Below are 26,835 nucleotides of genomic sequence, written 5' to 3' on the forward strand. Positions count from 1 at the left end.
CAGAGCCTGCACACCCCAGCCAGAGCACTCACACCCCTTCCCCACCCCAATCCCCTGATCCCCCTCCCGCCCTACAAACCCCTCGGTCTCAGCCTAGAGCCCCGTCCTGCACCCCAAAACCCTCACACACACCCCACACCGCAATACAGAGTCCCCCCCGTCCCCCCCCACACACTCTGAATGCATCATTTCTGGCCCCCCCAGAGCCCTAGCCCATCCTGCACCCCTACCGTCAATTTCGTGAGCATTCATGGCCCGCCATACAATTTCCATACCCCAATGTGGCTCTCAGGCCAAAAAGTTTGCCCACCCTGGTCTAAAACAAGGACAGTGACTGTGAAAGCCTTTCCCACGTCACCCAGCAAATGTACCTCAACCTCTCTGGATGAAAGGACAGTTTGGTTCCTTGTCAAATTAATCCTTGTCTCTACTGAGACTGCCAACAATTATGCCAGAGTTTATTGATTTAGGAGACACTGATGCTCACCAACTTCTTTTGGATGTGCAGATCCCTTCAGGAAGAGCTTTAGGAAAGCCAAAACCTTTTGTCATTACTGATCAGTTCTGGACTCACACCAGTGATCTAGAGATAAAGGGCACCATACTCCATATGCTAAACCCAAGCCATCCGGCTACCTAGGAAGGTAAATTTCTTCATGCTCTACTGCAGGTTATATCTGTTACAATATACTACATCCATTTTGTTATTTTAGTGGCGGGAGTCCCTGGACTCGATAGTAACATAAAAGCAGCTGGAAGTGATTCAGAAACTCAGACCCTCAATTTAATGCTATCAAATACAAGTGGAAGTGTTTGGCAGTTAGTTATGTATATCAAACTAAACTTTTGGCTGTGTTACCTGCTAGATTGTCAAGCATGTAGTTTAGTAGCTTTCGTGTTCCATCTGGGTCCTGGTACAGGCTGAGAATATCCTGTGATAAAGGATTGCCTGAAAGAGATTCAGAACAAAAATGGGATAATTAGCTACCCGAATCAAAACCTGCACTGCAACTGGACTTTCCTGAAAGGGAATAGCTCCCCCAGGAGGGGATGGACAAGATGATCCAGTAAGTCTTTTCCATTTCCAATTTCTATTATCATAATGATGGATGATAGAGAAATAGCTAGCAAAGATAATAGTATACTTTCCTTTCCTTTCATTTCAACTCAGCAGTAACTTAAGTGGTTTAGTTTTTACTTCAAACTCGCTAAAAACATTCATTTTCAGATTCGGAAATTATGCACTAAAAAAAAAGTTTTTATGAAATAATTAAGTAGTGAGGGAAGGACAAAATGGGCAGTTTGAGGACACAGATAAGCTTCTTGTAGCAAAATGTGCAGTGCCACTATGTCATGACATGTACACTCAAACCGCACCATTAAACACATGCACAGGTGGGTGGGCACTGCTCTAGGGCAAATGTTAAGTCTCGCTGAGGCAAATGCTTGATACCATTCTCAAGCTTTCCCAGGCTGCATGCATTTCATATTACAAAGCCCAAAAGCTTCAGAAATCTGAACTGAAGGTAAGAGCCAGCAATTATACTTTCCAACAATTTCTGGGTAAAATAGAGAGGCTTCAGGAGAAACAGCCTCACAATGCACTTCCTAACTGTGCATGCATGCAGAATGCATCTCTTCCCAAGAGCACCCAGACTGAAGGATTTTGAAACTTTGTATAGAGCATGCACAGGGCATAGTTTAACATTTATGCCAAACTGAAAGTCCGAACTGATTTTTCCTCAAACCCAGAGAATGCTCTTCTGCCCAGTGTGGAGTATTTTACTTGCAGAGTTTCAACTTTCAAAGTTCAATTTTTTACTACTGTCCTATAAGAGACTTCATTCATCCTTGTTTATCTCAGATATGGCTGAAAGCATTTTGTTTAATTTTCCAAATTAGCAAACTTTGGACACAGACCAAGTTTTAAACAAAAAGTTTAACAAAATAAAACACCAAAAAATAAATTTATGAATAGGGTTTCTAGAAACCTGCAGGACATTTTGCCAAATTCAGAAAGTTTTGGGAATTTTTTCCCTAAAAATGCACGTCCTCAAACTACAAACCCTAATGTAATGAATACTCTCTTTATCAGGGAAGTATATCTATTTTTACTTAATTAGTCAACCAGTTTTTGTGCATCTAAAACAACCTCCACTGCCCTGAAGTCTCATCTACTCTCCCCTTCCAAAAGCATTCATAATCCCTCTAGAAGTTTCTTTCTTGCCACCTCAGCCTCCCGTACGTTGAAGGCCAAATATATTGGTTTTTTGAAGAATGCAGAATTATTTTCATATGGAGAACCTGAAATATCCTTCCAGTGGAACATGTGCAGGAGAATATTTTTTTAAAGTAAAAATGTAAATCACATTATTGGACTAAGGCAGGGTGCTAGCAGAACACGATGCAATACTATTTTGCTAGAAAAGGGAAATTTCCACAACTTGGTTCTTGTCCAGATCTGTTCCCTGCAACGCCTGCTTTTTGTTCTATATATCCTCCCAAAAAGTTATACATCTTCTAAGGAAATATTGATTTTTATTAGACGACTAGAATTCAGACTAAATTGTTATTAACTTACAATCAGAACCTTCTTAATAACCCCTCTACATTGCTCACAGGTAGTCTGTCATACCTATTATTGTGAATTCCCCACTCTTGCTCAGTGCATAGGATGGGAACAAGAATATCCAGATTCATGAAGACTGATTTGGTAGCCTTTCTATAATTTAATTGTTCTGTTTCAAGTTAAGTGTTAAAATAATATTCCCTTCAAGAACAGAGTCATCTAAATAAAGCGGTTTGTAGATTTGATGTGGATAAGCATTTTTATTATAAAATAATGTTTCAATTTGATTTATACAGTTCTATTTATTAGGTATAATTTTGTTCGGGGCGGGGGGAGAAGGTCTCTGGAACAAATACAGCAGAAGCAGCCACGCATGCCACAAATTTAGATGATGACTTGCTTTGGAAGGGAGTTTTAAAATACCATGGAAAGCTACAGAACCCAAAAATATCAATCAGGAGAATTATTAGACGTGCACTTACCTTTCAAACCTAAGGTTTGTAGCTGGAAGAGCCGTCCAAGTTCATAAGGCAAAACCCGTAACAGATTGTTATTTAAAAGCAATTCCCTGCAATAGATGAAAAAGTAGTTTATTAGCATCATTTTAGGAGGATCATTCTCATGACATTATATGCTGTGATACTCTTGAGGGAAGGGTACTTTGGTTTTAAAATGGTTATACTTTCTATAAATAAGATTACAGTCTTTTACATCTCTAAGTTCAAAGATAAGGAACTAAATACCAAAATACATCAGAGAAAGGAGACAGCATACATGCACAAGGTCTCAAGTTTAGGAAGCATGAAACTACATTAATTTTTGTACTGACCTCTGAAGGTCATGTAAATGGGATAAGGAAAAAAAAATCTTTTTTTTACACTGAGTAAGCATTTTACTTGGAAAGGAAGAAGTGCTACTTGTGGCTAGTTGAAAGGGTTTTTTTTATTGGCAAGCTGGCTAAAAGCCAGCATTGAACATTTGTAGCAATGGACCTTAGCTCAATGTAATTAGTGAATTATTCATGTAAAACATTAGCCAGTCATATGGGGAATACTTTAAAACAAAAGTAAAACATTCAGGGTTTTGGAGTTTAATGCTAAAGAGGATCCCTTAAAAATAAAAATAATTTGCCTTGCATGTCTATATTAAAGTAAGTCTTAAGAGTTTTTCAGAAAAATTTATTCAGCAAGTTCAAGGACAAAGTTCAGGTTCACTTGTTCAAAAATCATCGTTGACAGACTCTTGGGGAAGTTAACCAGGGCGACGCTTCTCACCTGAGAGATACCATGTTTCCTAGTTCTGCTGGTAAACTTCTGAGTTTGTTGGATGATAGATCCAGGTAAACCAGATTATGGAGCTTGGCAATATCAGGTGGAATGCGAGCAAGATTATTGTCATTGAGGTGTAGAGCAGTCAAGTGAGTCAGTGACCAAAGTGACGTACTTAAGCACCGCACTCTACCTAAAAGAGAAAATGTAAAGAACTAGGTCTTCAAACAGCATTTTATTATGTCAAGACAATAGGCACAAGTCATTGGGGAATGGAGGGGTACTTTTAATGTGCTACATGGAACAATCAGATGTGAAAATCCCACGCCTGGTAATAGAATGGAATTTTGATTTCTTACTCTAAATACTGTATATACTCAACCATAAGCTGGTTAGTTTATAAGCCGACCCCCCAGATGGATAAGTAAAAATGGAAATTTTTTATGACCCATTCATAAACCGACCCTATAATTCAGGGGTCAGCAAACTTTGGCTCCTGGGCCATCAGGAAATGCCACTGGCAGGCAGAGACAGTTTGTTTACCTCGAGCAACTGCAGGCACAGAGGTAAACCTAAGTAAACAAACTGTCCCGACCCGCCAGCTGCTTACCCTGACGGGCCAGGACAGCAACTGGTGGGGACATTTTGGGGGGAGAAGCTGAGGGTCAGGGAGGTAACCCCACATGACCCTACCCCGGGACCCCCACAGACTCTCCCCACCCCATCTCTTCCCACCTTATCTGGGGAGGGCCAGGGGTGGAGGTGTCTGGCCTGACCGGAGCTGCTCCAGCAGGCAAATGGCGCGGCTGCAGCATGTTCTGATGGGCTGGGCAGCACAGCCACAGCGTGCTCCGGCGGCACGGCCACAGCCTGCTCTGGCGGCCGGGGCCGAGCGTGGCACAGCTGTAACCTGCCAGCCCCGGAGCTGCAGCTGCTTTGGAGGCTGGGGGGAGAGCAGCATGGCCAGAAGCGGAAAGACACTGGCCCTGCCGGCTCTCCTTGCCCTCTCTGTTGTGGGGAGGGGCTGTGTCCCACTTCTCCCGCTCTCTATACCTGTTCATAAGCCGACCCCCTTCTCTGATGCTTCCCTTTTTTACGAAAAAAATTCGGCGTATGAACGAGTATATACAGTAAGTGCTGAAATATACCCTAGGAGGAAGAACTGAACTCACTCATCAGAATTTATCTGTAACATTTCATCACTAACAGGTTTTAAATGACCATCCAACACTAATTTTGAGTAGGAAGGAGAAATGGAAAGAAAGAAAAAAAGCAGAAGCAAATCTGCTTTTTGCAAGTTAGTTTTTAACCAAATCTATTCACACTCAAAACTTGACAGTGTTTTGAGGCTAAACTGGAAATTCTCTTGAGTGATCCTAGAAGTCAGGTGTTTTTCTTTAATTATGTTCTCTCCCTTCTCCGAAACAGAGCACCTTAATAAGAGAAGAGTTCATATCAATATTACTATACATTAGAGCTATTCCTAATCAGCAATTTAGCCATGCCAAGATTTGAAAAAACTCACCCGAGATTTCTAATTCTGCCCATTGAGACTTCTTCCCATTAGCTACCTCCTCTGCTGACATGATGGTGTAAATTCTGCGAGGATCTGGAGGATCATATTTTTCCTTTGGCATCCCTGTTAGTCTGAAAGATTGCCATGACTATTACATTACATAGGTGAAACAACAGATTTTCATTTTAAAACCAAGCCATCTGACAGATTACACTTCATCAACTTACATCTGCAAAAATGTTTGTACTTCCATGGTACCTCTCACAGTGCATAAATAAAGTTAAGCATGCGCTCATGTCTTTGTAGAATCAGGGCCAAAGTTGGAAGGGGGAGTTTCTTCCATGGAAGTTTGGTTTCTAAAGTCAGAATAATTGCATTACCGTATACTGATCGACTAGCAGAATTTCAAGAGTATTCCAGAATATCTATCTCACTACCCCAGATCTACTAACCCATACCATTGCATTGCTATTGGATGCATCATCATGAAGTAGTTAAGACAACTACTCCTTCCTACAGGAAACAAGAATACAAACAAGGAAAAGTCTTCAGATTAGTGTATGTAATTCACAGCAATTTAATTTCCAGGTATACAAGTCCTTTTTTCAAGTTTCAGATTCAACATTCTTTGTAATTTGAATCTGTGTAGGTGCATTAAACATCATTTTTGCTTTCTATAAATCCTTAAGCTTTTCTTCTGCTTTGTGCCTGCCAATGTCTAAATCAAGAGTCTCTTACACTACCTAGGACTGGTGAAATTGAAAGGTTGAAAGTAAATTTCCATTAGCATTATTATTTAATTACAGGGTTAGAGTCAATCCAGCAATTAAATTTTCCGATTATCTCACATGCTTTATAGTCTTTTAAAACTGAGCTTGCGTTTACCTTGAATGGTGCCTTAGAATGTGCGCTAACTGCTTATGCTAAACTATCTGTTTAACCTTGTATTTAGCTGTGACAGTCTGAGTACATTTCCCAGACCTGAGAAAGAGCTCTATGCAGTTCAAAAGCTTGCTGCTTTCACCAACAGAAGTTGGTCCAATAAAAGATATTACCTCACCCACTTTGTCTCTCTAAGTTCAAATGATGTAAGTTTTCAGCAGAGTGGAGAGCTCTGAAATTCCATTCCAGTAAAAATGATTAATATATTTTACGTATCACGTGGTGAGAAGTGGTTCTCTCGATACACTCTTTCAGACTGTGCTGAACAACAAAATAAAGGCTTTTGATTCATAATTATAATCTGTGGAATTGTTTTTACACACAACACATGTATACCTTGATTTCCTGGAATTTTGAGCAAAGTGGTATACAGAATGCATGTTTTCCTTAGTAATTATGCTTCTAGTATATTTGAAAATGTTAAAGTAATTGTAACTTCTTTGGTTTGCTGAAATGACAACTCAAAAAACCTATGAAGAATTTGAGGAAGCTAGTTCAAATTATTTCAGCCAGTCCAATCAATAAGTGTTGTCCATCTCCAATTCATCAGCTAATTGATCATTCACTATTGAGAAGCTATTCTTCCAAATTCAGGGCTTCCATCGGTAGAACAGACAAAACAGAACTTTAGAGCGATATGGTGGGTGAGGTATAAAGCTTGTCTCTCTCACCAGTAGAAGCTGGTCCAATAAAAGATATTACCTCACCCACCTTGTGTCTCTAATATCCTGGGACCGACACGGCTACAACAGTGCATACAAAACAGAACTCTGGCATTTTAAATGGAAAGGCCTGAGTTATCAAAGCTTCCCTTTGAGCAACCGTCTCAGTCATTAGACAGAAAACAAACCTTCTTATGATAAACTGACAGTAAAATTTCATTTAACAGGAATCTGAACAAAGGTTTCAAATATCTTCAAAGTACACAGCGGTATGCAAACCAAAGTGCTAATGACAGTGAACTTCCACTGACAGACGAAGTTGTATTGCAATAGAAGGGCTATGCTAAGAGGACTCTATACCCATGCTGCTCATGTGCAGCAATTTCATTCATCCATGAACTGAAGAGCCTAAGCAAGGACACAGCGTTGGTCATGAGTAAATCAGATCCTGGTTTCAGAGTCTGAATATTAGGATTTTGCTAATGACTGATTCCAGGTTACAGACTTCGCTGTTGTACTGCTAAGTCTCCAAAACCATTCACGTAATACAGCAGTGCACTGCCCCAGTTCCAGTAAAGAGATTCCTCCAGTCCCATCTGGGACTCCAAAATACTAGCACCACTCCAGCACACCAGAGAGATTCGACAAAGTAATGAGGCACTAGCAGCACCAGGGTCCAAGTCCTCTGTATGTGGCAGGCTCTCAGACTCACAGGCGTCGCCAGCCTTGGAGTGCAAGACCCAGATTCCAATCCCTGCTGGGAGGGGCACTGCAATACCACCAACCCCAATATGTAATAATTCAAGATCAGGGCCCGACTGCATTAGATGCTGTACAAACACACAGTAAGACAGTCCATGCCTTGAAGAGCTGTAGGTTAGTACTGTAGCGAGTAATGTTGTAATGTGTTACCATTATTTGAAGTTGATCCCTTAATAGGAAATGAAACTTTATAACCTAGAAATATTTTATTTGGACTTATGTACATTTCTGCAGGGGGACAACATAAGATCAGTTGGGATGCCAGTAAGTGATGAAGAATTTATGGTAGAGGGGCACTATTTGGATCCCTTAACTGTTCTTTTTCAGACATTTTAATGGGATTTTGTTAAGTACAGATTTTTAATAAAGAAAGTATTAATATTGGTTTTGAGTGTTTACTGAAAAATTTAATGTTTCTGTGGAGCCCAAAGACTTTAAACACAGTAAAGTCAATCCATTCTGGCTCCAAATGGACATGAAGTATTCCATGTCACTTCCTGTAAGAGGGGTGGTCCTGCTGTTTGCCAAAACTTCCCCATCTCTTTTAATGTGCAATTACTCTAGTTAGTTGGCTGCTACTCTTCCCTCCATAAGCCCTGTATTTTGCTGCTGCTGTATCAGGGTCCAGTGGTTCTTATATTTATTTAAAACTTAACATACCATGCTTAAAACTGAATATTCAGTGCATCATATTCATAATTTAAATCAGTGTAGCTGCAACCCTGGTTTTGAGACTAATGCTATATAGGAAACCAACCCATGTTCAACTTGGTTATGGCCTGCGCACCAGTTTGAGGACCACTAATGTACTCTAAGACACCTCTGCCTCAGGACCTTTATCCTATGTCTGTTAGGTTGGGGGAGCAAAGCTCCTACGATCTGGCTGTGTGGAAGCAGGTAGATGTACATTCTGGTCCTCAGCAAGAATTCTGAACAATTATAAAATGGTAACTACAGTAGCTGGAGCTGAATGCTCAGTGAGATGGACTATGTTCAAGAGGTCTTTTCCAGCTCTAATTTCTAGAACAGGGTAATGTTACAGAATTAGATTCACGCAGTTTAAGTTTATACTAAGTTTCTGTATATATAAAGACACACACGGTTAGGGGAAAAAGATTGGCAACACTTTCCTGTTGCTTCTCGAAACGTATTTTTCAATTAAAAGCAAACAAAAAAATCATATTTCAAAATTATTTAGGTTTGTGATTTTGTTGTTTCATCAGAAGTCAAGCTGTGAGCCATCTGTCAAGGAACGTTAAGCTCAAATGTCCATCTTTTTATTAAATGCATCTCAAATGGAAACTTTCATAGAAGCAAAAGTTACCATTTTATAATTGTTCAGAATTCTTGTTGAGAACCAGAATATACAATGTGCTTCCACCCAGCCAAACCCTAGAAACTTAAACATTGGATGCAGGTCCCCAGGCACAGGTGTCTCTTTTACTGTAACGTTCTCTTTAATCAGAGGCAAATTCCAAATAAAGAGTCTGGTCTTAGTTAAAATTTTAGTTAGAGGTCAAGGTGATTAAATAATCTTGGTCCCGTGCACCCATTTACACCTGCCTACATGGAAGGGCTGCATTGGCCACATGACACCAAGAACTACAAAGTTTCAGGTGACCTCTTCTGTTTAAATTGGCAGCTTTCTCTTTGGGGGGAAAAAACCAGGTGAGATTTGCTGAGGTATCATTCTGCATTGTGAAAGTTTCTCTGCCAGTAAGTGGAGGGCCTCAGCTGCTACAAAACACTTCAGTTAATTTCACTTCTTCTATTCAGTGAATCAGACCCTGAAATGCAAATTATAAGACTTGCTCACTTGCTACAAAGATCTTAAGCTATCATCCACAACACTACTCAAAAGAAGCATGAGAGAGTCAAACACCAGCATAACCCCTGAAATTATGAATACTTAAAATGAAACCTAAAATTAAACATATTATTTGATTTCTACATTATAGCAGCTTGTTATTCAAAACAGAGATTATATCAAATGACCATTTGCTATAGAGTGGCAAACCCACCTCCCAAAAGTTCAAAGTGGCCTTTAGGCAAGAACACTTAACTCGTGCCACTTTCCTACATGACTGTACTCGTTTGTTTTCACTGTCCATTTGTATGTAACCACAACAAAAATAACCCTTACAGTATACATGTCCAAGGTTACCCTGGGAAAGCTGCAAGTTACCAGAACAGTCACATTACAGTAAAAAGAGAACATAAAAAAAACCTTCTGCTAACTGCATTCTCAAACAATATTTATGACCATATTCTATACATTGAAAACTCTATTTGTATTAAAGTACAGAAAATCCTCAAATGCACAGAAAGACTACTTAACCTCTGAAGATCTCTTTTGAACAAGAAACCTATCAGTCTATAGAACCAAAAATCTTTGCATGCACAGAAGTATAAGTCTATGCTTGCCAATTGCGAGAGGCACATACAAAGAATTCTAACAGTTCTTCAGGGTCACTTAAAGACAGATTGTTAGAAACATACTACAACTGAAATCAAGAAGATAGAGTAACCGCGCTCAGCTCAGGAGCCCCACACATAGTTGCAGTTATTCTCAAATAGCTCTTGCTCAGGTGTATACAAAGGTTAGCCCAGCAATACTCCTGTATTCCAATGTTGGAATTGGTGCAACCGGGAGCAGCCTTTCAGTACTCCCTCTTGACATGAAACTGCATCTGTTGGATTGGCTGTAAGATGAAGCTATCAACTAAAGCAAAAAGAAAGAGTCTGAAGATGCAACTTAAACTGAAGATGTGAAAAATGCAGCCTGTCAAACAAGGAAGCGTTGAGCCATTAGACCATACTGGTGGATTGTAAGTAGCCTTAGACACTCAGAAATACTGACTTTCAGAACGCCAACCAAAAAAGGGAATGATCTTCTGTTTTCCACTTACTTATCCTACATCTTTATAAGTGATGCTGGTATGGATAATAAGAGATCTTCAGGATAAATCTGGCAGCAGTACTATAAATTCACTGAAATTTTGCCAAGAGGAAATTAGAGGCAGTCATATAGATCATATCAGTGTATTCCATGAAAGTGATAAAATAGTCTGGTTTACCAATCACAGTCTACCTTCTTGAGAAAAATGTTTTCTATGTTTCTAAAAGAGGCCATGATTTTCTTCACACTGTTTTAAACAGAAATGCAACTGGTTATAATCACTCTGCATGGCAGCAGTGAGACCTCAGCTGGAGTGCTCTGTCCAATTCTGGGTGCCACACTTGAAGAAAGATGTGGACAAATTGGAGAGAACCCAGAAGAGAGCAACAAAACTGACCTAGGAGGTTAGAAAAACTGGACAAGTTTAGTCACGAGAAAAGAATACTGGGGGGCGAGGAGGGGGAAACCTGATAGCCCTTAACATATTTGAAGACTGTTGTTATAAAGAGGTTGGTGATCAACTGTACTCCATATCACTGAAGACAGGACAAGAAGTAATGGGCTTAAATCTGCAACAAGGATGATTTAGGTTAGATATTAGGACAAACTTTGTACCTCTAACGGTAGTTAAGCTCTGGAATAGACTTTCAGAGGAGACTGTGGAATCCCCATCACTGGAAGTTAAGAACCAGTTGGACAAACACTTGTCAGTGATGGTCTAGATTTACTTGGTCCTGCCTCAGTGCAGGGGGTTAGACTTGACCTCTCAAGGTCCCTTCCAGCCCTACATTTCTATGATAATTGTTTTAAGTTGCCGGTGCGGAGTAAACCCACAACCCCAAATTCTCCTGAGTCACTGTTTCAAATTTATTTATGATCATGCGACTAAAAGTTTATCTTAAACTATCAACATTTTTTAAAAAAAAGTTAGATGTCTTTTTCAGAAGAGCTTAGAAGGAAACCAGCAAAGCATCCCTCACCAACTAGGAAGAAGATAAATTTACTAATTTGTGTTTGGGGGAGGGGGAAGAGAGAAGAGTCAACTTGCTTCTGCCTAAAGTTATTATTTAATGTCTGCACTGCAGTAGCATCTAGAGACCAGCTATGCACTGTATAAACATAAGTGACAGTCCCTTCCCCCAAAATGCTTACGATCTAATAGAAATCCATCTTATTGAGTCATTATGGCATATATTGTTCAGTCTTAGTTCTTTCGTGCCTGAACAGAGGCTTGAACACACAAATGCATTTTCTCTTTTTTAATGAGGAAGGAAGCAGGAAGCTATGTAGGACTGCAATGAGATGTAAAAGTTATTCATAAACATGTTGGCACAATTCAAAACCTCCTTCTAGGCCTAAAGCACATTGACATTTTCATGATCTTTCAAAGTCTTGGTAAAACTCCAAGCGCTTTTTGAACGTTCTCCAGCAAATAGCCTGAATAATTTCTCCCTCCCCTGTAAAGTAAAACAGTCTAATGCCCATCAACTTCATTTAATGCTCGCCAAATGGGATTAAAATGACACTTGCTTAAGAAGATAGGAGTGTTTATCATTACATTTGTTTTCACCTCTGGAGACCTGGATCACAAAATATGAAAAAGAGATCCATTAAAATATACTGTAAGCAAGAGTAAATAATTCCCAGAAGTACTAAAATTATTCTATTTAACACTTACTGCACTGACCTATGTCAGAGATGTCAGTGTTTCTTCGCGCTTTTGATTTTCCTTGAAGCGAAGGGAAGTTTTCCCCACCACCAAACACATCCAATTCCCAACATGAATGTAGAGAACGAAGTCAGAAGTAATAACTTCAGAAATACTTTGTAAGACAAAAATTCAAACAAAAGTGGGGTGTTACATTATTTTTCTTTTAAAAGCACCAAACAATATGTAAATTAAGATTAACAAATGTCTGAGGATGCTTAATTCTAATAGTAATACAATTATGTTAATATAAAGGTATGAAGTAGAACCATGCTCCTAACATGACGTAGGGAGTGATCAAGACAAAAATAAAAGTTTCTGAATTGATTATTAATTAGCTTTAGTTTAATCATTAAATACTAGCAAACAAGCATGCAGTCCTTCTCTCTGAAGCTGTGAGAAACTAAAAGAAAAAACCTGAGAGGAAGATTAGTTTGTCAAAATATATTTACTTGGATTTATACAATGAAAACAGTCACTTATCCAAGGCTTTTGGTGCCTCTTCCACAAGTTACAAATAGTTTACCCTTGACAGCCAGCAGAACTTAATCCCCAATAAAAAACACAAAATTGATTGTTCCATCTACTGTAGTACTCCTTATTACAACCAGAAATTTTCACAGGCAAAAACCTCATGTGACAGATATTGCAATCCCATGCAGTATCTTTGGGGATCATAATCTATTAAATTAATCATAGAATGAGAATAGCAGGGTTGGAAGGGACCTCAGGAGGTCATATAGTCCAACCCCCTGCTCAAAGCAGGGCCAATCCCCTACTCAATCATCCCAGCCAGAGTTTTGTCAAGCCTGACCTTAAAAACCTCAAAGGAAGGAGATTCCACCACCTCTCTAGGTAACCCATTCCAGTGCCTCACCACCCTCTTAGTGAAAAAGTTTTTCCCAATATCCAACCTAAACCTCCCCCACTGCAATTTGAGACCATTACTCCTTCTTCTGTCATCTGCCATCACTGAGAACAATCTAGATCCATCCTCTTTGGAACCCCCTTTCAGGTAGTTGAAAGCAGCTATCAAATCCTCCCTCATTCTTCTCTTCTGCAGACTAAACAATCCCAGTTCCCTCAGCCTCTCCTCATAAATCATGTGTTCCAGTCCCCTAATCATTTTTGTTGCCCTCTGCTGAACGCTTTCCAATTTTTCCACATCCTTCCTGTAATGTGGGGCCCAAAACTGGACACAGCACTTCAGATGAGGCCTCACCAATGTTGAATAGAGGGGAACGATCACGTCCCTCCATCTCCTGGCAATGCCCCTACTTATACAGCCCAAAAGGCTGTTAGCTTTCTTGGCAACAAGAGCACACTTAACTCATATCCAGCTTCTCATCCACTGTAACCCCTAGGTTCTTTTCTGCAGAACTGCTGCCTAGCCATTCGGTCCCTAGTCTGTAGTGGTGCATGGGATTCTTCCGTCCTAAGTGCAGGACTCTGCACTTGTCCTTGTTAAACCTCATCAGATTTCTTTTGGTCCAATCCTCTAATTTGTCTAGATCCCTCTGTATCCTATCTCTACCCTCCAGCGTATCTACCACTCCTCCCAGTTTAGTGTCATCTGCAAACTAGCTGCAGTCCACGCCATCCTCCAGATTATTAATGAAGATAATGAACAAAACCGGCCCCAGGACCAACCCTTGGGGCACTCCGCTTGATACCGGCTGCCAACTAGACATGGAGCCATTGATCACTACCCGTTGAGCCCGACGATCTAGCCAACTTTCTATCCATCTTATAGTCCATTCATCCAGCCCATACTTCTTTAACTTGCTGGCAAGAATACTGTGGGACACTGTATCAAAAGCTTTGCTAAACTCAAGGAATAACATGTCCACTGCTTTCCCCTCATCCACAGAGCCAGTTATCTCATCATAGAAGGCAACTAGATTAGTCAGGCATGACTTGCCCTTGGTGAATCCATGCTGACTGTCTGTGATCACTTTCCTCTCCTCTAAGTGCTTCAGAATTTATTTTTCCAGGGATTGAGGTGAGGCCCATCTTTTTTAGGGATGGGCACTACATTAGCCTTTTTCCAGTCGTCCGGGACCTCCCCCGATCGCCATGAGTTTTCAAAGATAATGGCCGATGGCTCTGCAATCACATCTGCCAACTCCTTTAGCACTCTCGGATGCAGCGCATCCGGCCCCATGGACTTGTGCTCGTCCAGCTTTTCTAAATAGTCCCAAACCACTTCTTTCTCCACAGAGGGCTGGTCACCTCCTCCTCATGCTGTGCTGCCCAGTGCAGTAGTCTGGGAGCTGACCTGGTTTGTGAAGACAGAGGCAAAAAAAATATTGTGTACATTAGCTTTTTCCACATCCTCTGTCAGTACGTTGCCTCCCTCATTTAGTAAGGGTCCCACGCTTTCCTTGACTTTCTTCTTGTTGCTAACATACCTGAAGAAACCTCTCTTGTTACTCTTAACATCTCTTACTAGCTGCAACTCCGAGTGGGATTTGGCCTTCCTGATTTCACTCCTGCATGCCCAAGCAATAATTTTATACTCCTCCCTGGTCATTTGTCCAATCTTCCACTTCTTGTAAGCTTCTTTTTTGTGTTTAAGATCAGCAAGGATTTCACTGTTAAGACAAGCTAGTCGCCTGCCATATTTAATATTCTTTCTACACATCGGGATGGTTTGTTCCTGTAACCTCAATAAGGAGGTTTGGCCTTTAAAATACAGCCAGCTCTCCTGGACTCCTTTCTCCCTCATGTTATTCTCCCAGGGGATCCTGCCCATCAGTTCCCTGAGGGTGTCAAAGTCTGCTTTTCTGAAGTCCAGAGTCTGTATTCTGCTGCTCTCCTTTCTTCGTCTCAGGATCCTGAACTCGACCATCTCATGGTCACTGCCTCCCACATTCCCCTCACTTTTGCTTCTCCTTCTAATTTTTCCCGGTTTGTGAGCAGCAGGTCAAGAAGAGCTCTGCCCCTAGTTGGTTCCTCCAGCACTTGCACCAGGAAATTGCCCCCTACACTTTCCAAAAACTTCTTGGATTGTCTGTGCACCACTGTATTGCTCTCCCAGAAGATATCAGGGTGATATGCATCACTGTGGGCCACAAACTGTGTGCAATTCCAGGGGGTAAGATTACTACAATTGCTCCAGGAACAAAATTGGTAGGGGCATGATTAAACTGAATCTTCTAGGTGGTAAACACCTCCAGAGAAGTACCACCTCCTGGGGAGGCTTGCATATACGGATTCAAACTGGGTTTTCTACAGACCAACAGACAAAGGATGGGCTTTTGGCACAAAAATGCTGCCTTTAAATTTACTCAGGGCCTTCTTTCTGATCCAGCAAATGGACAGGACCTTCTGTCTGAAGGGGACTCCCCCACCCCAGTATGCGGAAGGGTTGTGAAGTCTTTGGCCTAGTAGGGCCCCATAGGACTTATGGGTGACCTCTGGTGAGCTTTTAGCATGCATATAGGAATTTTTAATCATTTTTATAATGCTTTTGGCCCTAACAATAAAGATGCTTGCTTAGAAAGAGCTGTGTAGTAACTTGTAAGTGATGGTATACACTGTTCTTAGCCCTGGAGAGAAAGTAACACAGCCATGCTGGCCTTTAGACAGACTGGTTTGCTGGGGATATCACAGTGTAAGACAGGGAACTGTGCAGCCTTAAACCCATGGTCAGAAGGGAGTGGGACATGGGTTCCTGTCCAGAGACCGGGAACACCTAGAGTGGATCACAGAGGAGGGAATACACATGCAGTTACCTGGAAACTGACACTCACCACAATAAAGCTAATTAAATTTCATGTATTTGTACCAATCCCTCGGTATATTGGCTGTTTGCAATGACAAGAAGTTCTTGCTTGTTTGATTATGGATATGAGTAATGCTGTAATGTCTAGAGGCTCTGGAAGGCATACAATCTAAATATGCAGGATAGCCGCAGGGTGGAAGAAAAGAGGAACCGCCATCCTGCTTTTACATATAGGGAGTTGAGGCACAGGGACACTAAGTACCTTGCCCAGGCTCACAAAAACTGTGGCCAGAATCTGAACCCAATTCGCTCAAGTCCCAGGCCAGTGCAATAACCACAAGACCAACTTCCCTCTAACTGCAGCAACAACATTGCACGGAGACACACACCCCCACAACTAACTTGACCACTTAGTCTACCACCAAAAACATTCAATTAATATTGTAGCCCAATTCTATTTTTAATTATGGCTCATGGACCAGAGTATAATAAACACAGGACAACAAATTAACCTCAGTCCATCTCCACAACACATCTTCCATGGGCATAAATGGAAGCTGCATGCAAAGATCAAGGATAAGAGATTATTCTTATGAAGCTGCTAAACTTTTCATTTCTACTAATGTCTGCACTTAGTTTCACTCCTCCTTCTCTGAAGGCAGGAAAGTAGGAGAGTGAATTCCCAGTTCCAGGGTGTAGAGAGAGCCCCTCCTGCTGTGCTTCTTCTCCTAATGCTTTATTTCTTTATTCAGTGGTCTAAAAAAGGAAACGAGCGGCTCCACTGGACACTTTCCCCAGATTCCTATTGTCGCCTGGTCCATCACTGTGCTTGAGAGCAGGACCACCATACTAGTAGGAGACAGGATATACAACTAATCATCCCCAAAAGAGCTGACTATACGTGCTGTCAAATGCACAAACTGAAAAGGGAGGGTTTTTGCTAACTTTTCTGTTACAAGCAGCTCCTAAGATTACTGTAATAGTAGTAGGTATAAAAGTCGAGACAGATGTCAATTTTCAAATTCATTGTATCACTTTAAAACGGTCTGAGCTGAAATCCCTGAAGAGCGGCTTGACAATGCTTTTCTTTCCTTCAGTTACTGCACAACCGTGCATACATGACAGCATTTACACCTTAGCCCAGGAGATCTGTGATTGTCCAATGGCCAACACCAGAAACTGATCCTGGGACCTCCAGGGCTAAAACCATGAGTATCTAAAGCCTGAGCTAGAGAGCCAGGCTCTGAAGCAGAGAGCTTCCAGAGACCTGTATCTTACGTAGTTTGGGCACAGAAGAGCAAATATAATAGACAATAACCAGTACGTTACAACTGCATCCTGGTAGAACAATGGGGAAAATGAAGAATCAAAACAAAACAGTGAAACACTCCAGTATTTTAGGGGTGAATTTATTAATTTAAAAAGTATTCTAGAACATGTTTCCCCCCCCCCACAGCTGAACTTTTTCACTGCAGGCATTAGTAATTAGCTATATTTTTGGACACTTATTTTCACAGTATGACTTATATTTGTGCCATCTCATTAATTAGCCAAACATTTTAAGATTTGAGCATAAAACCTAGCCCTGGTAAATGTAATTTTGCTTTTATTTATTATGGAGCAGCATAGTTTCCATTGAAAGCTACTAATTTTGGTCCTTTATCGAACGTCCATATCTGCTTCAAAGACTGGTAGGCATGCTCTAGTGAAAAGTCGGATTTTTCTTCTGAATGCAAGCTTAACATACTTATACTTTTAAATCTCTTTCTGCCCCCCCTTTTTTGGGGTGGGAGGGATGAGGGGGGAAGGATGCAACAACAGGAAAAAGTAAAAAAGAACCTCGTTGAATGGAGGCCCAAATTGGCTTGTTGGAGGCCAGATGAGCCCATATTACTAAAATGTTACTTTTTTGGCTAGCATTAGATCTTTCACTTTGTAACTAACCTTCTAAGCAGCTAATTCCTAACCTGTACCTGGTCCTCAATGCTGCACGTTATTACTATCACAGTATAAGGGAACAGGTTAACCCATCATGTTGGGCTAGCAAATTAAAATAACGGATTTGTAGGATATGCTTGTGGGAACTTGTAAATGAATTTCAACTACACAGAAAGAGCTAATAAAACAGGTAACTAGTTAAGTGGTTTAATTGTTCTTTCACATTTATTTGACAAACATTTTAAATTTACTAGAAAAAACAAAACAAACAAGTCTATTCAACAGGTTTCTCTCTTCATGGGGAAAACAGGATTAGCCGTTTAAGCAAAACAATACAAAACAAAACCTATTTCCAGCACCAAGGTAAATTATCAGTAGCAAGAGTAGAATGCCCACACTAAGGCTACACAGCTAGATGTTGATACAAACAAAAAACAGCAAATAAGCCAGGAAGAGGGCATGTGTCCCTTTAAATTTCAGTGTATTAAATGGCCAAAAAAACCCCACTTTAGTATGGAAAAATTAGGACAAAATTACATACTGAAAAAAGTCTTCCAATTATTTCTGAACATAAGTACAATAAAACAGAGCTTTAACAAGTTCAAATCACAAGGACAAGAGCCACAGATGCTGGCTATCTCTGAGTGCATGCTAGCTGCATTACTCGCAAGTAAGACAGACTAAGCCTTGCCCTTTTCTCTCCCCCCTACTGCTGAAATGAAAGGCAAAATATACACATTATTAGCAGCACTGACAGGAACAGGGAAAAGACTGTATACATTTAAAAAACTTGTAAATACATTCTCTCTGAAGCAACATCCGCTCAGGCTCAGGTACAGACAATCTTTATATATAGAAACAGGTGGGATATTTTTGGAGTAGCGTTTGCTGGCTCCAAGTGTGAATGCTTGTTTTTGTCAGGTCTTCATTTCTGCCAGAGCAAAACTGCCTACTAAATTAAGCAAGCATGCCAAACCACAGATAAATGAAGTCCCAGAATCTTCAAGAACCCCTGGATGCAGCTGACAAACCAAACAGAAGGGTGTAGTACTGCTAGCATATGGCTTGATATGAAATTCCTGTGTCCTGATCTTACTGGGATGCTTAGGCATTCTTCAGAGGTTCTACAGATATTAAAAATCCCTTTGTGAAAATCATTAGCGTGGATGCCAGAAATTCAAGGTTCGGAATTAGGGAGCCTCTTAAATGAGAGCTACGTCAGTCTCTCTCAACTTCTTCAGAAAGTTAGAATAAATATAATCCAGATAACTATTCTTGAACAAGTGAATTTTCTATGGATCTTATTAATAAAAAATGCAAATAGTACAGTTTACATTGGTGTTTCTCTGGTTTTCTTAAAATGGATGCTAGATACAGAACATGCAGGGACTTCTTTTGGCTCTACTGTACCCAAATCTTGTCATCGCCAGAATCTATTTGAGGATTTTTTCCTCTTCTATTCCTCCAAGAGTAACTTCAGCTATTCCCCTAGTTGATGTTCATATTGCAAAAAAAGTTAATAGGCACATTGTGGTTTTGTCAACAACAGAAGTGCTGAGTCCTTTCTGGCCTCATCTTCACTTGCTTTTGCATCCGATGAAGTGAGCTGTAGCTCATGAAAGCTTATGCTCAAATAAATTGGTTAGTCTCTAAGGTGCCACAAGTACTCCTTTTCTTTTTGCGAATACAGACTAACACGGCTGCTACTCTGAAACCTTTTTTAGTCTAGTAATTCTGCTGAAACTAGATTATTAATGAAGTAAATAAAGGAAACACCTATGTTTGCAGCTTTTGCTGAGAGCAGGGAATGCTTATTCTTTTGTGCAGCCACTGTTATTGCTATTATGAAATATTTAAAATGTAGATACCTCTTTAAGTTAAATCACAAGTACAAATACAAAAAAGACTGCTTATCACACCTTAACTCAAACAGATATTCACCAGCTAATAGAAGGCGAATAAAATAATAAACAGTATGCTTCAAATGATATTAGCAGAGATCAGTTCTACATGAATATTCACCTCCTAGGAACAAGTGAATTTGAACACTGAGTCTGATATCATGGATCTAGCCACAAATTTCAGAGTCAGTGGATACATCTATAACAAAGGATTACGTGAAGAAAGCCTGGTTAGTTTTTCTTTATACTATCCATCTATTGTCCCATTCTCTGAGAATGTTGCCAGAGATATTCTGACCCTGCGGCAATGTTTCTCCTAAGTGAGCAGAATGTGAGGGTTGGTCTAAATTACCTCACTATCTCCTTTTCTCTAGCAAGGAGAGACTATTAAATAGAGAGACTCAATCATAAGTTAAACAATAAAGAGAACTTCAGAAGTGTAGTACATTAAAGGTCACTTCCTTCTATCTCCTTTCAAGTCTGTTCAACCAGTACCTCACCTAAGCCCGTACAGGAACCTGTTGGCAGACTCTATTCTTATTTTGCTCTTTTGAAGTGGTACTCAAGTTGTATAGAAGCACAGGGCCCAACAATGTAGAGCTGTAGCTATGCTTATGCTCAAATAAATGTGTTCGTCTCTAAGGTGCCACAAGTACTCCGCATTCTTTTTGCTGATACAGACCAACACCGCTACCACTCTGAAACCTGTAGCAATTGGAATGCATCCGATGAAGTGAGCTGTAGCTCACGAAAGCTCATGCTCAAATAAATTTGTTAGTCTCTAAGGTGCCACAAGTCCTCCTTTTCTTGTAGCTATACTGTATCATCTTGTAATACGCCTGTGACTTAAAGCAGAAGTTTATCTACCATTTTAGAAGCTTAATATACCTGAATATAGTCTGACTTAAGCAACAGCTAGAAATACTGTCAATATACATTCAATATTTAAAAGCTTCTTAGAAATGGACTGAATTTATCCACAGTGACAAGCTACCATCTATATTCTCCTAAAGAAATAGATGCCTTAATGATCATGACAGAGTTCAGAGACGCTCCACATTTTAGGGAAGTAGTCAGTTTGTGTGAAAATGGGTTGATATGTACATGTGAAGAGAACGGAGGTCGGGGGGAACAAAAACAAACAAACAAACAAAACCTTCCTGTAATGTTTATCCTGATGTACAATTAATTTATAGAATGTCTGGTGGTGAACAACTTAGTTAAGTTTCAGAGTAGCAGCCATGTTAGTCTGTATTCGCAAAAAGTTAAGGTTACAGTAAGGCAATTTAAAAAAAATTTTCAGAGTGAAATCAGTTCACCTACTTTCAAGTTACACAGGAGTGGAAAAAAAAACAGACTTTATATCAGGGGTGGGCAAATGACGGCCCACGGGCCGCATCAGACCTTTTAATCTGGCCCTCGAGCTCTTGCTGGGGAGCGGGGTCGGAAGTTTGCCCCTCTCCGCGTGTGCAGTGCCTCTGCACAGCTCCCGGAAGCAGCAGCATGTCCCCCCTCCGACTCCTAAACGTAGGGGAAGCCACGGGGCTCTGCACGCTGCACCCACCCCAAGCGCTGGTTCTGCAGCTCCCATTGGCTGGGAGCCGTGGCCAATGGGAGCTGCAGGAGCAGCGCCTGCGGACTGGACAGGGCACAGAACCGCCTGGCTGGCATCATGCCTCCGCAGAGGAGCCAGAGAGGGGACATGCCGCTGCTTCTGGGAGCTGCTTGAGGTAAGTGCCACCCAGAGCCCGCACCCCTGACCTCCTCCTGCGCCCCAACCTCCTGCCCCAGCCCTGATTCCCCTCCCGCCCTCCAAACCCCTTGGTCCCAGCCTGGACTACCCTCCTGCACCCCAAACTCCTCATCCCCAGCCCAACCCCAGAGCCCATACCTCCAGCCAGAGCCCTCAACCCCTCCCACATCCCAACCCCCTGCCCAAGCCCGAAGCCCCCTCCCGCACCCTGAACTCCTCATTTCTGGCCCCACCCCAGAGCCTGCACCCCCAGCTGGAGCCATCAACCCCTCTCGCACCCCAACCCAATTTTGTGAGCATTCATGGCCCGGCATACAATTTCTATTCCCATATGCGGCCCTCAGGCCAAAAAGTTTGCACGCCCCTGCTTTATATAGTAAAAAAAAAATATTACAACACCTTTGTTCATGCATAACTCTAGTGCCCAAATTTCTAAACTTGAAACCTTCCAGGTATGATCCTCGGTTTTGAATACACCTAGCAGAAACGTTTGCTAACATTCCTCACTATGCCATTACCTGCATGACTAAAATAATACTGCAGCTAATAGCCATATGGAAAAGTCTTTCAACATAGAAACAGTTTAAGTACCTGAAAACTGTGTTCCAATGCTTCGGAACAGAGTTTAGGCAGGTTAAGCAGCTCTTGTAAGCTGTATGTATTACAAAGCCTACTCTTGCAGAAGTGGCACAATGACTGAAGTACAGTTTAAGACTTATAATAACGGGTTCCCCGTGCCGAGGGAGAGTGGAGGGATGCTCCACTACCCGCGACCTGTGGATGGGCCTGCTCACTCTCAGCAACCTAGGTAGAGGTCCCTAGCACTAATGTATTAACAGAACATTCAACCTGCAAGAAAGCGATGCGGAGGTGGGGGGACTGCACAACCCCTTTCATGGGGAAACCAAGCCCAGGAAACAAAGGTAATCTAGTCATAGGAGGAGAGATGCCTTTATCTTCCCTCTCTCCCCCTTTTAGAAATAGGTGCTCTGCCAGAGAATGATCTGCAAAACCTGTCTTGTAGCTGACAAGGCAGAACACAACCACTGAAGTCTCCAGGTTTGGCATCTCCTCCCCTGCTGGGTTTGGTTCTGCCTGATGAGCCATGAACAGGCTGAAGATCTTCCTGTAACTATCAGAGGACCTTCCTGAACAGAAGAATGTTAAAGTACCTATATTTTACACCCAAGACAGGAAGTTAGAGAGTTCAGTTCAGTTCCTCGTGGTAACCTTAAATAGCCATGCTGCACATATGTAGTAAATCTAATACATTTGTTATCCTTTCTAGCAGACCAATACCGAAAAGTCAGAAGCTTCTTTTACATGCATCTACAATTTAACTGAGATCTGCACAAACCTTCAGGTTGTTGACAGCACAATATGAACTGCACTACATGTTACTACAGAGCTATAAAAACACCACCTAGAAGTATGCCATGTGCTCTTAGAGGTATAGCATCCCTGTTTCTTTTTAAATATGTACCTTAGCATTTGTCCTTACATGTATGCAGCAAAATAGCACACACCCCATAACAGAGATCTTGACCTTTCCTCCAATTGCTAAGCATTTAACATAACCTTCGTTTCTCGGTCATTTTTTTCCTTTTTCTTTTGTGTGTATTTTTATATATACAAAGAAGTGATATCAGTCATTTAGTAACTTTTTGGCCACCACCTTCATCACAAAATGAAATGAGAACGTTAATCTCTCTTGTGGTTTTCTGTAATATCACATTCCCTTCAGCACAAGAACTCAAACAACTGTTTCCCCTATTTCAAGAAGCTCCTAAATATTTAAACAGTTTTACAGGCAGTGTAATATTTTCATAAACTGTATTCCCGATCAATGTCTCCCTTCCTTCCATGCCCATCTATAGCGTTTGTGATTTTACCAGACGCTCAGTAAGGAGATGACTAGACACACTAGCAATAGAAAAATATGAAAGGGTTTTCCTTGGAGGGGAAAGGAGGGAGATGGGGGAAGAAATCACCAACAACCATCTCCCCACTGCTCAGAAAGAGGAAGGGATTCTTACAAAGGTGCTGTCACAGTGCTTCCATGGTTTGCAACTGCCTCCAGTTCAGAGGGGTCTGATAAATTTGAATCCCAACCTGCAGTCCTTCTCCTCTTCTGACAGAAAGGAGACCCACCATTCTGTGTTCTCCTACTTCCACCTCAGAGCCTTCTGGCTGCTGTGAGAAAGAGGTCCCTGCCACTCTAACCTTCCCTCAGCCTCCATTTTTGGTTCCTCTCCAGTGAATAGTCCCAGGTCTTACTGCTCCATTTTCCAAAAGTAACAGCAGAGTGAAACTGACTCAATTCTCACCACCTCCACAGCGGCCCACTAGCCTCTGAATAACAGCAGTAAAAGCTGACCAGATGTGGTCAGTTTTCACTCTACTGCAACTTAAAGCTATAAGCAGTAGCAGAAAGACATTAGCACTAGCTGTCTGCATACATGGGAAGACAGTCCTCATCATATTAAGATCTGTTCCTATTTGGAAGATTTTGCACCTCCTACGAGGATGGTAGTTTTCCTGACTACAACCAGCTGTACAAGAGTCCATGCTAGTCCAAGACACATCTAGGCCAGAAATGCTACATCACTCCCCCAAAGAGAACAGGAGAGAATTTCCTATCAAAATCATCTTACTTGGACGAACATCAACTTCATGTAAGTTTAGATAAGATCCTCCCCCGGGAGGATTCTGGGATTTAGAATCTCCTAGATTTAGGAGGAAATTTAGTGTCACTATACTCTTCTCTGGGAAATGCTTCCAGATTACAATTTAGTGTCTTCAGAAGAAAAATTTCACTTTCTTCATACATATCCCCATGGAGATCCAGCTGGGAAAACACTAAGATACTACACTCCACAACTCCAAGCTGCCACAAAATATCTATTCCTCTTTAACTCAAGTTTTGGCCTTTGCTTTCAGCAACTAGTAAACAGAACTGTGATAAAGTGAGGAATTTTGGTAATTTTGTTGATTCCTATGCATGTCACAGTTTCTCTCTGTGCTTTACATTGCATTGCTATGCACTGAGTGTAAAGGGAAAGAGACAGGTGGTGGCTGCGTCACATAACTCTCTGGGGTGATATGAATGGGTTGTTCAGCTGGCTAGAGCCAGTTCATATCAACTGACGATCCAGAAAGACAATAGGAACCCCATTGTTCAGGTCATTTACAAATAGCAACCAACAGCCAAGAAGAAGAAGGAGACTTTCTCCGCTCCTCTGCAGAGAAGCAGAGCAAAGGCCCCAAGCTGGAGAACAGGGGAGAGGCGTCAGATGTCTGTGTTAGGACTTCCTGATGCGGTGTCCCACTTGACTAATAAATCCTTCTCTGTTTTGAAAAGACTACCTGGCGCCACTGCAAATACTTGCTAAGATCCACTGATCCCTGAAGAAGGCAAAAAGTCTCTGAATAGGAGGGCTCTACTGGAGCTCCCGTATGGTGTGCAACACGAGTGCTGGAGCCTGCAGGCTTAGTCCTGGAGGCACCGTGGCCCCATGGCCTACCTGTAAGGCAGAGTGGGGCTTCTTAGGGGCTATTTCAAAGCTGGGATATAGCAGCGAACCTGTAGATCGGTGACAAGAACTAGCATACCTCAGCCAGGATCTATATTGGCAAGGGAAAACCGAAGAGCAGGCTGCTGAGATGTGATTTGCCACCATGGAGGAAGGGAGAACATCAGCTACACAGGCTTGGCTGTCTCTCCCAGCTCCTTTGTCTGAACAGCACAGGCTCTTCTGCTCCTCCCACACATCTCAGCCACCAGAACTCTCTAGAGGGACTGGGGAGAGAGAAAGAAGGTAAGTTGTGTAAAGAGAAGGAAAATGGCACTTGAATTTAAGATGATGCTTGGTCCTCTCCATCTCCAGAGGAGGCGGTGTGCTGCCATGTACAAGGAAACTGCTGCATACCTCAGAAACTGGAGGTCACTGGGGAGAAGATCCACCTGCAGGACAGAAAGCCTGTGCCATCAGGTGCAGCTTTTCCACTGCCTAAAGTAAAGACAGGGACACCCAAAGACCAACAATGGACAAGCATATACAGGACTTGTGTCCTCAACACAGAGTTTTTTCCTGTCTCCATCTGCTGGAAGGGGGGTATAAACTCAAAGACTGGGCTATCTTAGGAAGGCCCGCATGGTCTTTCTCTCTCTTTCACGCACACACCCCCTCCACCCATATTCAAAGCACTAAGACTGAATTTAAAACCTATCTGCCTTCATGTAATTTCCATTGATACTCTGCAATGCAGGCATTACTGCCGTTATTTCTATCATGGAGAAAATAAGACAACTCCAAGAGTCTTAAAAAAAATTCTTTCGGGCCAATATACAGTCACCATTACCATAACAGTAAACAAACAAAAGTAGACAAGAGAGAGTCACTTCTGCGTAGCTAAATCCAAAATTTTAGAGCGGGTTTGTGTTCACCTGCTCGAGGTGACTATCATGAACGTCTTTGGTCAGTGCTGATGTGGAAAGGGCAAGTTAGTTTTCAACATAAACAGCAATAAAATGCATATCCTTTTCATGTTTCCTTGCAGAGAGTGAACATGTAGGACACAGATGAACCTCTTCTCCCTAATCTAAATGAAAATTCTGTTTGTGTGTTAAAGTAACATGCTTCACATCCTGCCAAACTCCGTGGAGCTGTTCATTAGAAATGTGCAATATCATCTTAGTTTCCTATCTGGTAAAGTGAATAGTTAGGAACCTAACAGCAAGACTGCTTTAAAATGACACAGTTAGCTTCCTTTCTAATAACAAGCTGAACAGATCTAGTAGTCTAGGTTTATAATGCTGCCTCTGTTTGGTGTGGAGACGAGAGCATATTTCAAACCTCTATAATGTAAAAAGAAGCAAAACGTACAGCTAGGTGCAACAATGTTCAGCAACCACATCCTCTGGGGCCCCCCAACCCTCCTCCCCCTTACTTTAGGGGTGTTTTTCTTGACATATGGTGCAAACCTAAGTGTAGTGAAATTCTATCACCAGGAAATCATGAAACATCAGGGTTTCTGGGAATCTGCAGCTGACAGTAACTTTCATGGTGGTGGAATTCCAAAGGACTTCATGTTATCACTCCAACAAAGCTCACAAAAAGTACACTACAGAAACCAATCCTGAAGAAAAGTTGCAAAAACCCAAAGGGATCTATTCTCTTAGCTTTTGGG

The 26,835-nt window shown here is 41.5% G+C and overlaps 1 protein-coding gene across 3 annotated transcripts in view; it reads right to left on the reverse strand.

Annotated features, from left to right (window-relative positions):
* The window catches only part of CNOT6L (CCR4-NOT transcription complex subunit 6 like), a 69,100-nt gene that overhangs the window by 19,015 nt on the left and 23,250 nt on the right, over positions 1-26,835 (reverse strand). Inside the window, exons 2-6 of one of the 3 annotated variants that reach the window (XM_073340454.2) lie at positions 12,306-12,441; positions 5,363-5,484; positions 3,844-4,030; positions 3,052-3,137; positions 860-949 (exon numbers count right to left, since the gene is read on the reverse strand). In XM_073340454.2, coding sequence (XP_073196555.1) covers positions 860-949; positions 3,052-3,137; positions 3,844-4,030; positions 5,363-5,474 — 475 coding nt within the window. In that variant the 5' untranslated portion in view covers positions 5,475-5,484; positions 12,306-12,441. Of the gene's footprint in view, positions 1-859; positions 950-3,051; positions 3,138-3,843; positions 4,031-5,362; positions 5,485-12,296; positions 12,442-26,835 lie in introns of all 3 variants that reach the window. The other 2 variants (XM_073340455.2, XM_073340453.2) reach the window with 2 other exon arrangements.

This window comes from Lepidochelys kempii, chromosome 4, assembly GCF_965140285.1.
Source record: "Lepidochelys kempii isolate rLepKem1 chromosome 4, rLepKem1.hap1, whole genome shotgun sequence".
Classification (NCBI taxonomy): domain Eukaryota; kingdom Metazoa; phylum Chordata; order Testudines; family Cheloniidae; genus Lepidochelys; species Lepidochelys kempii.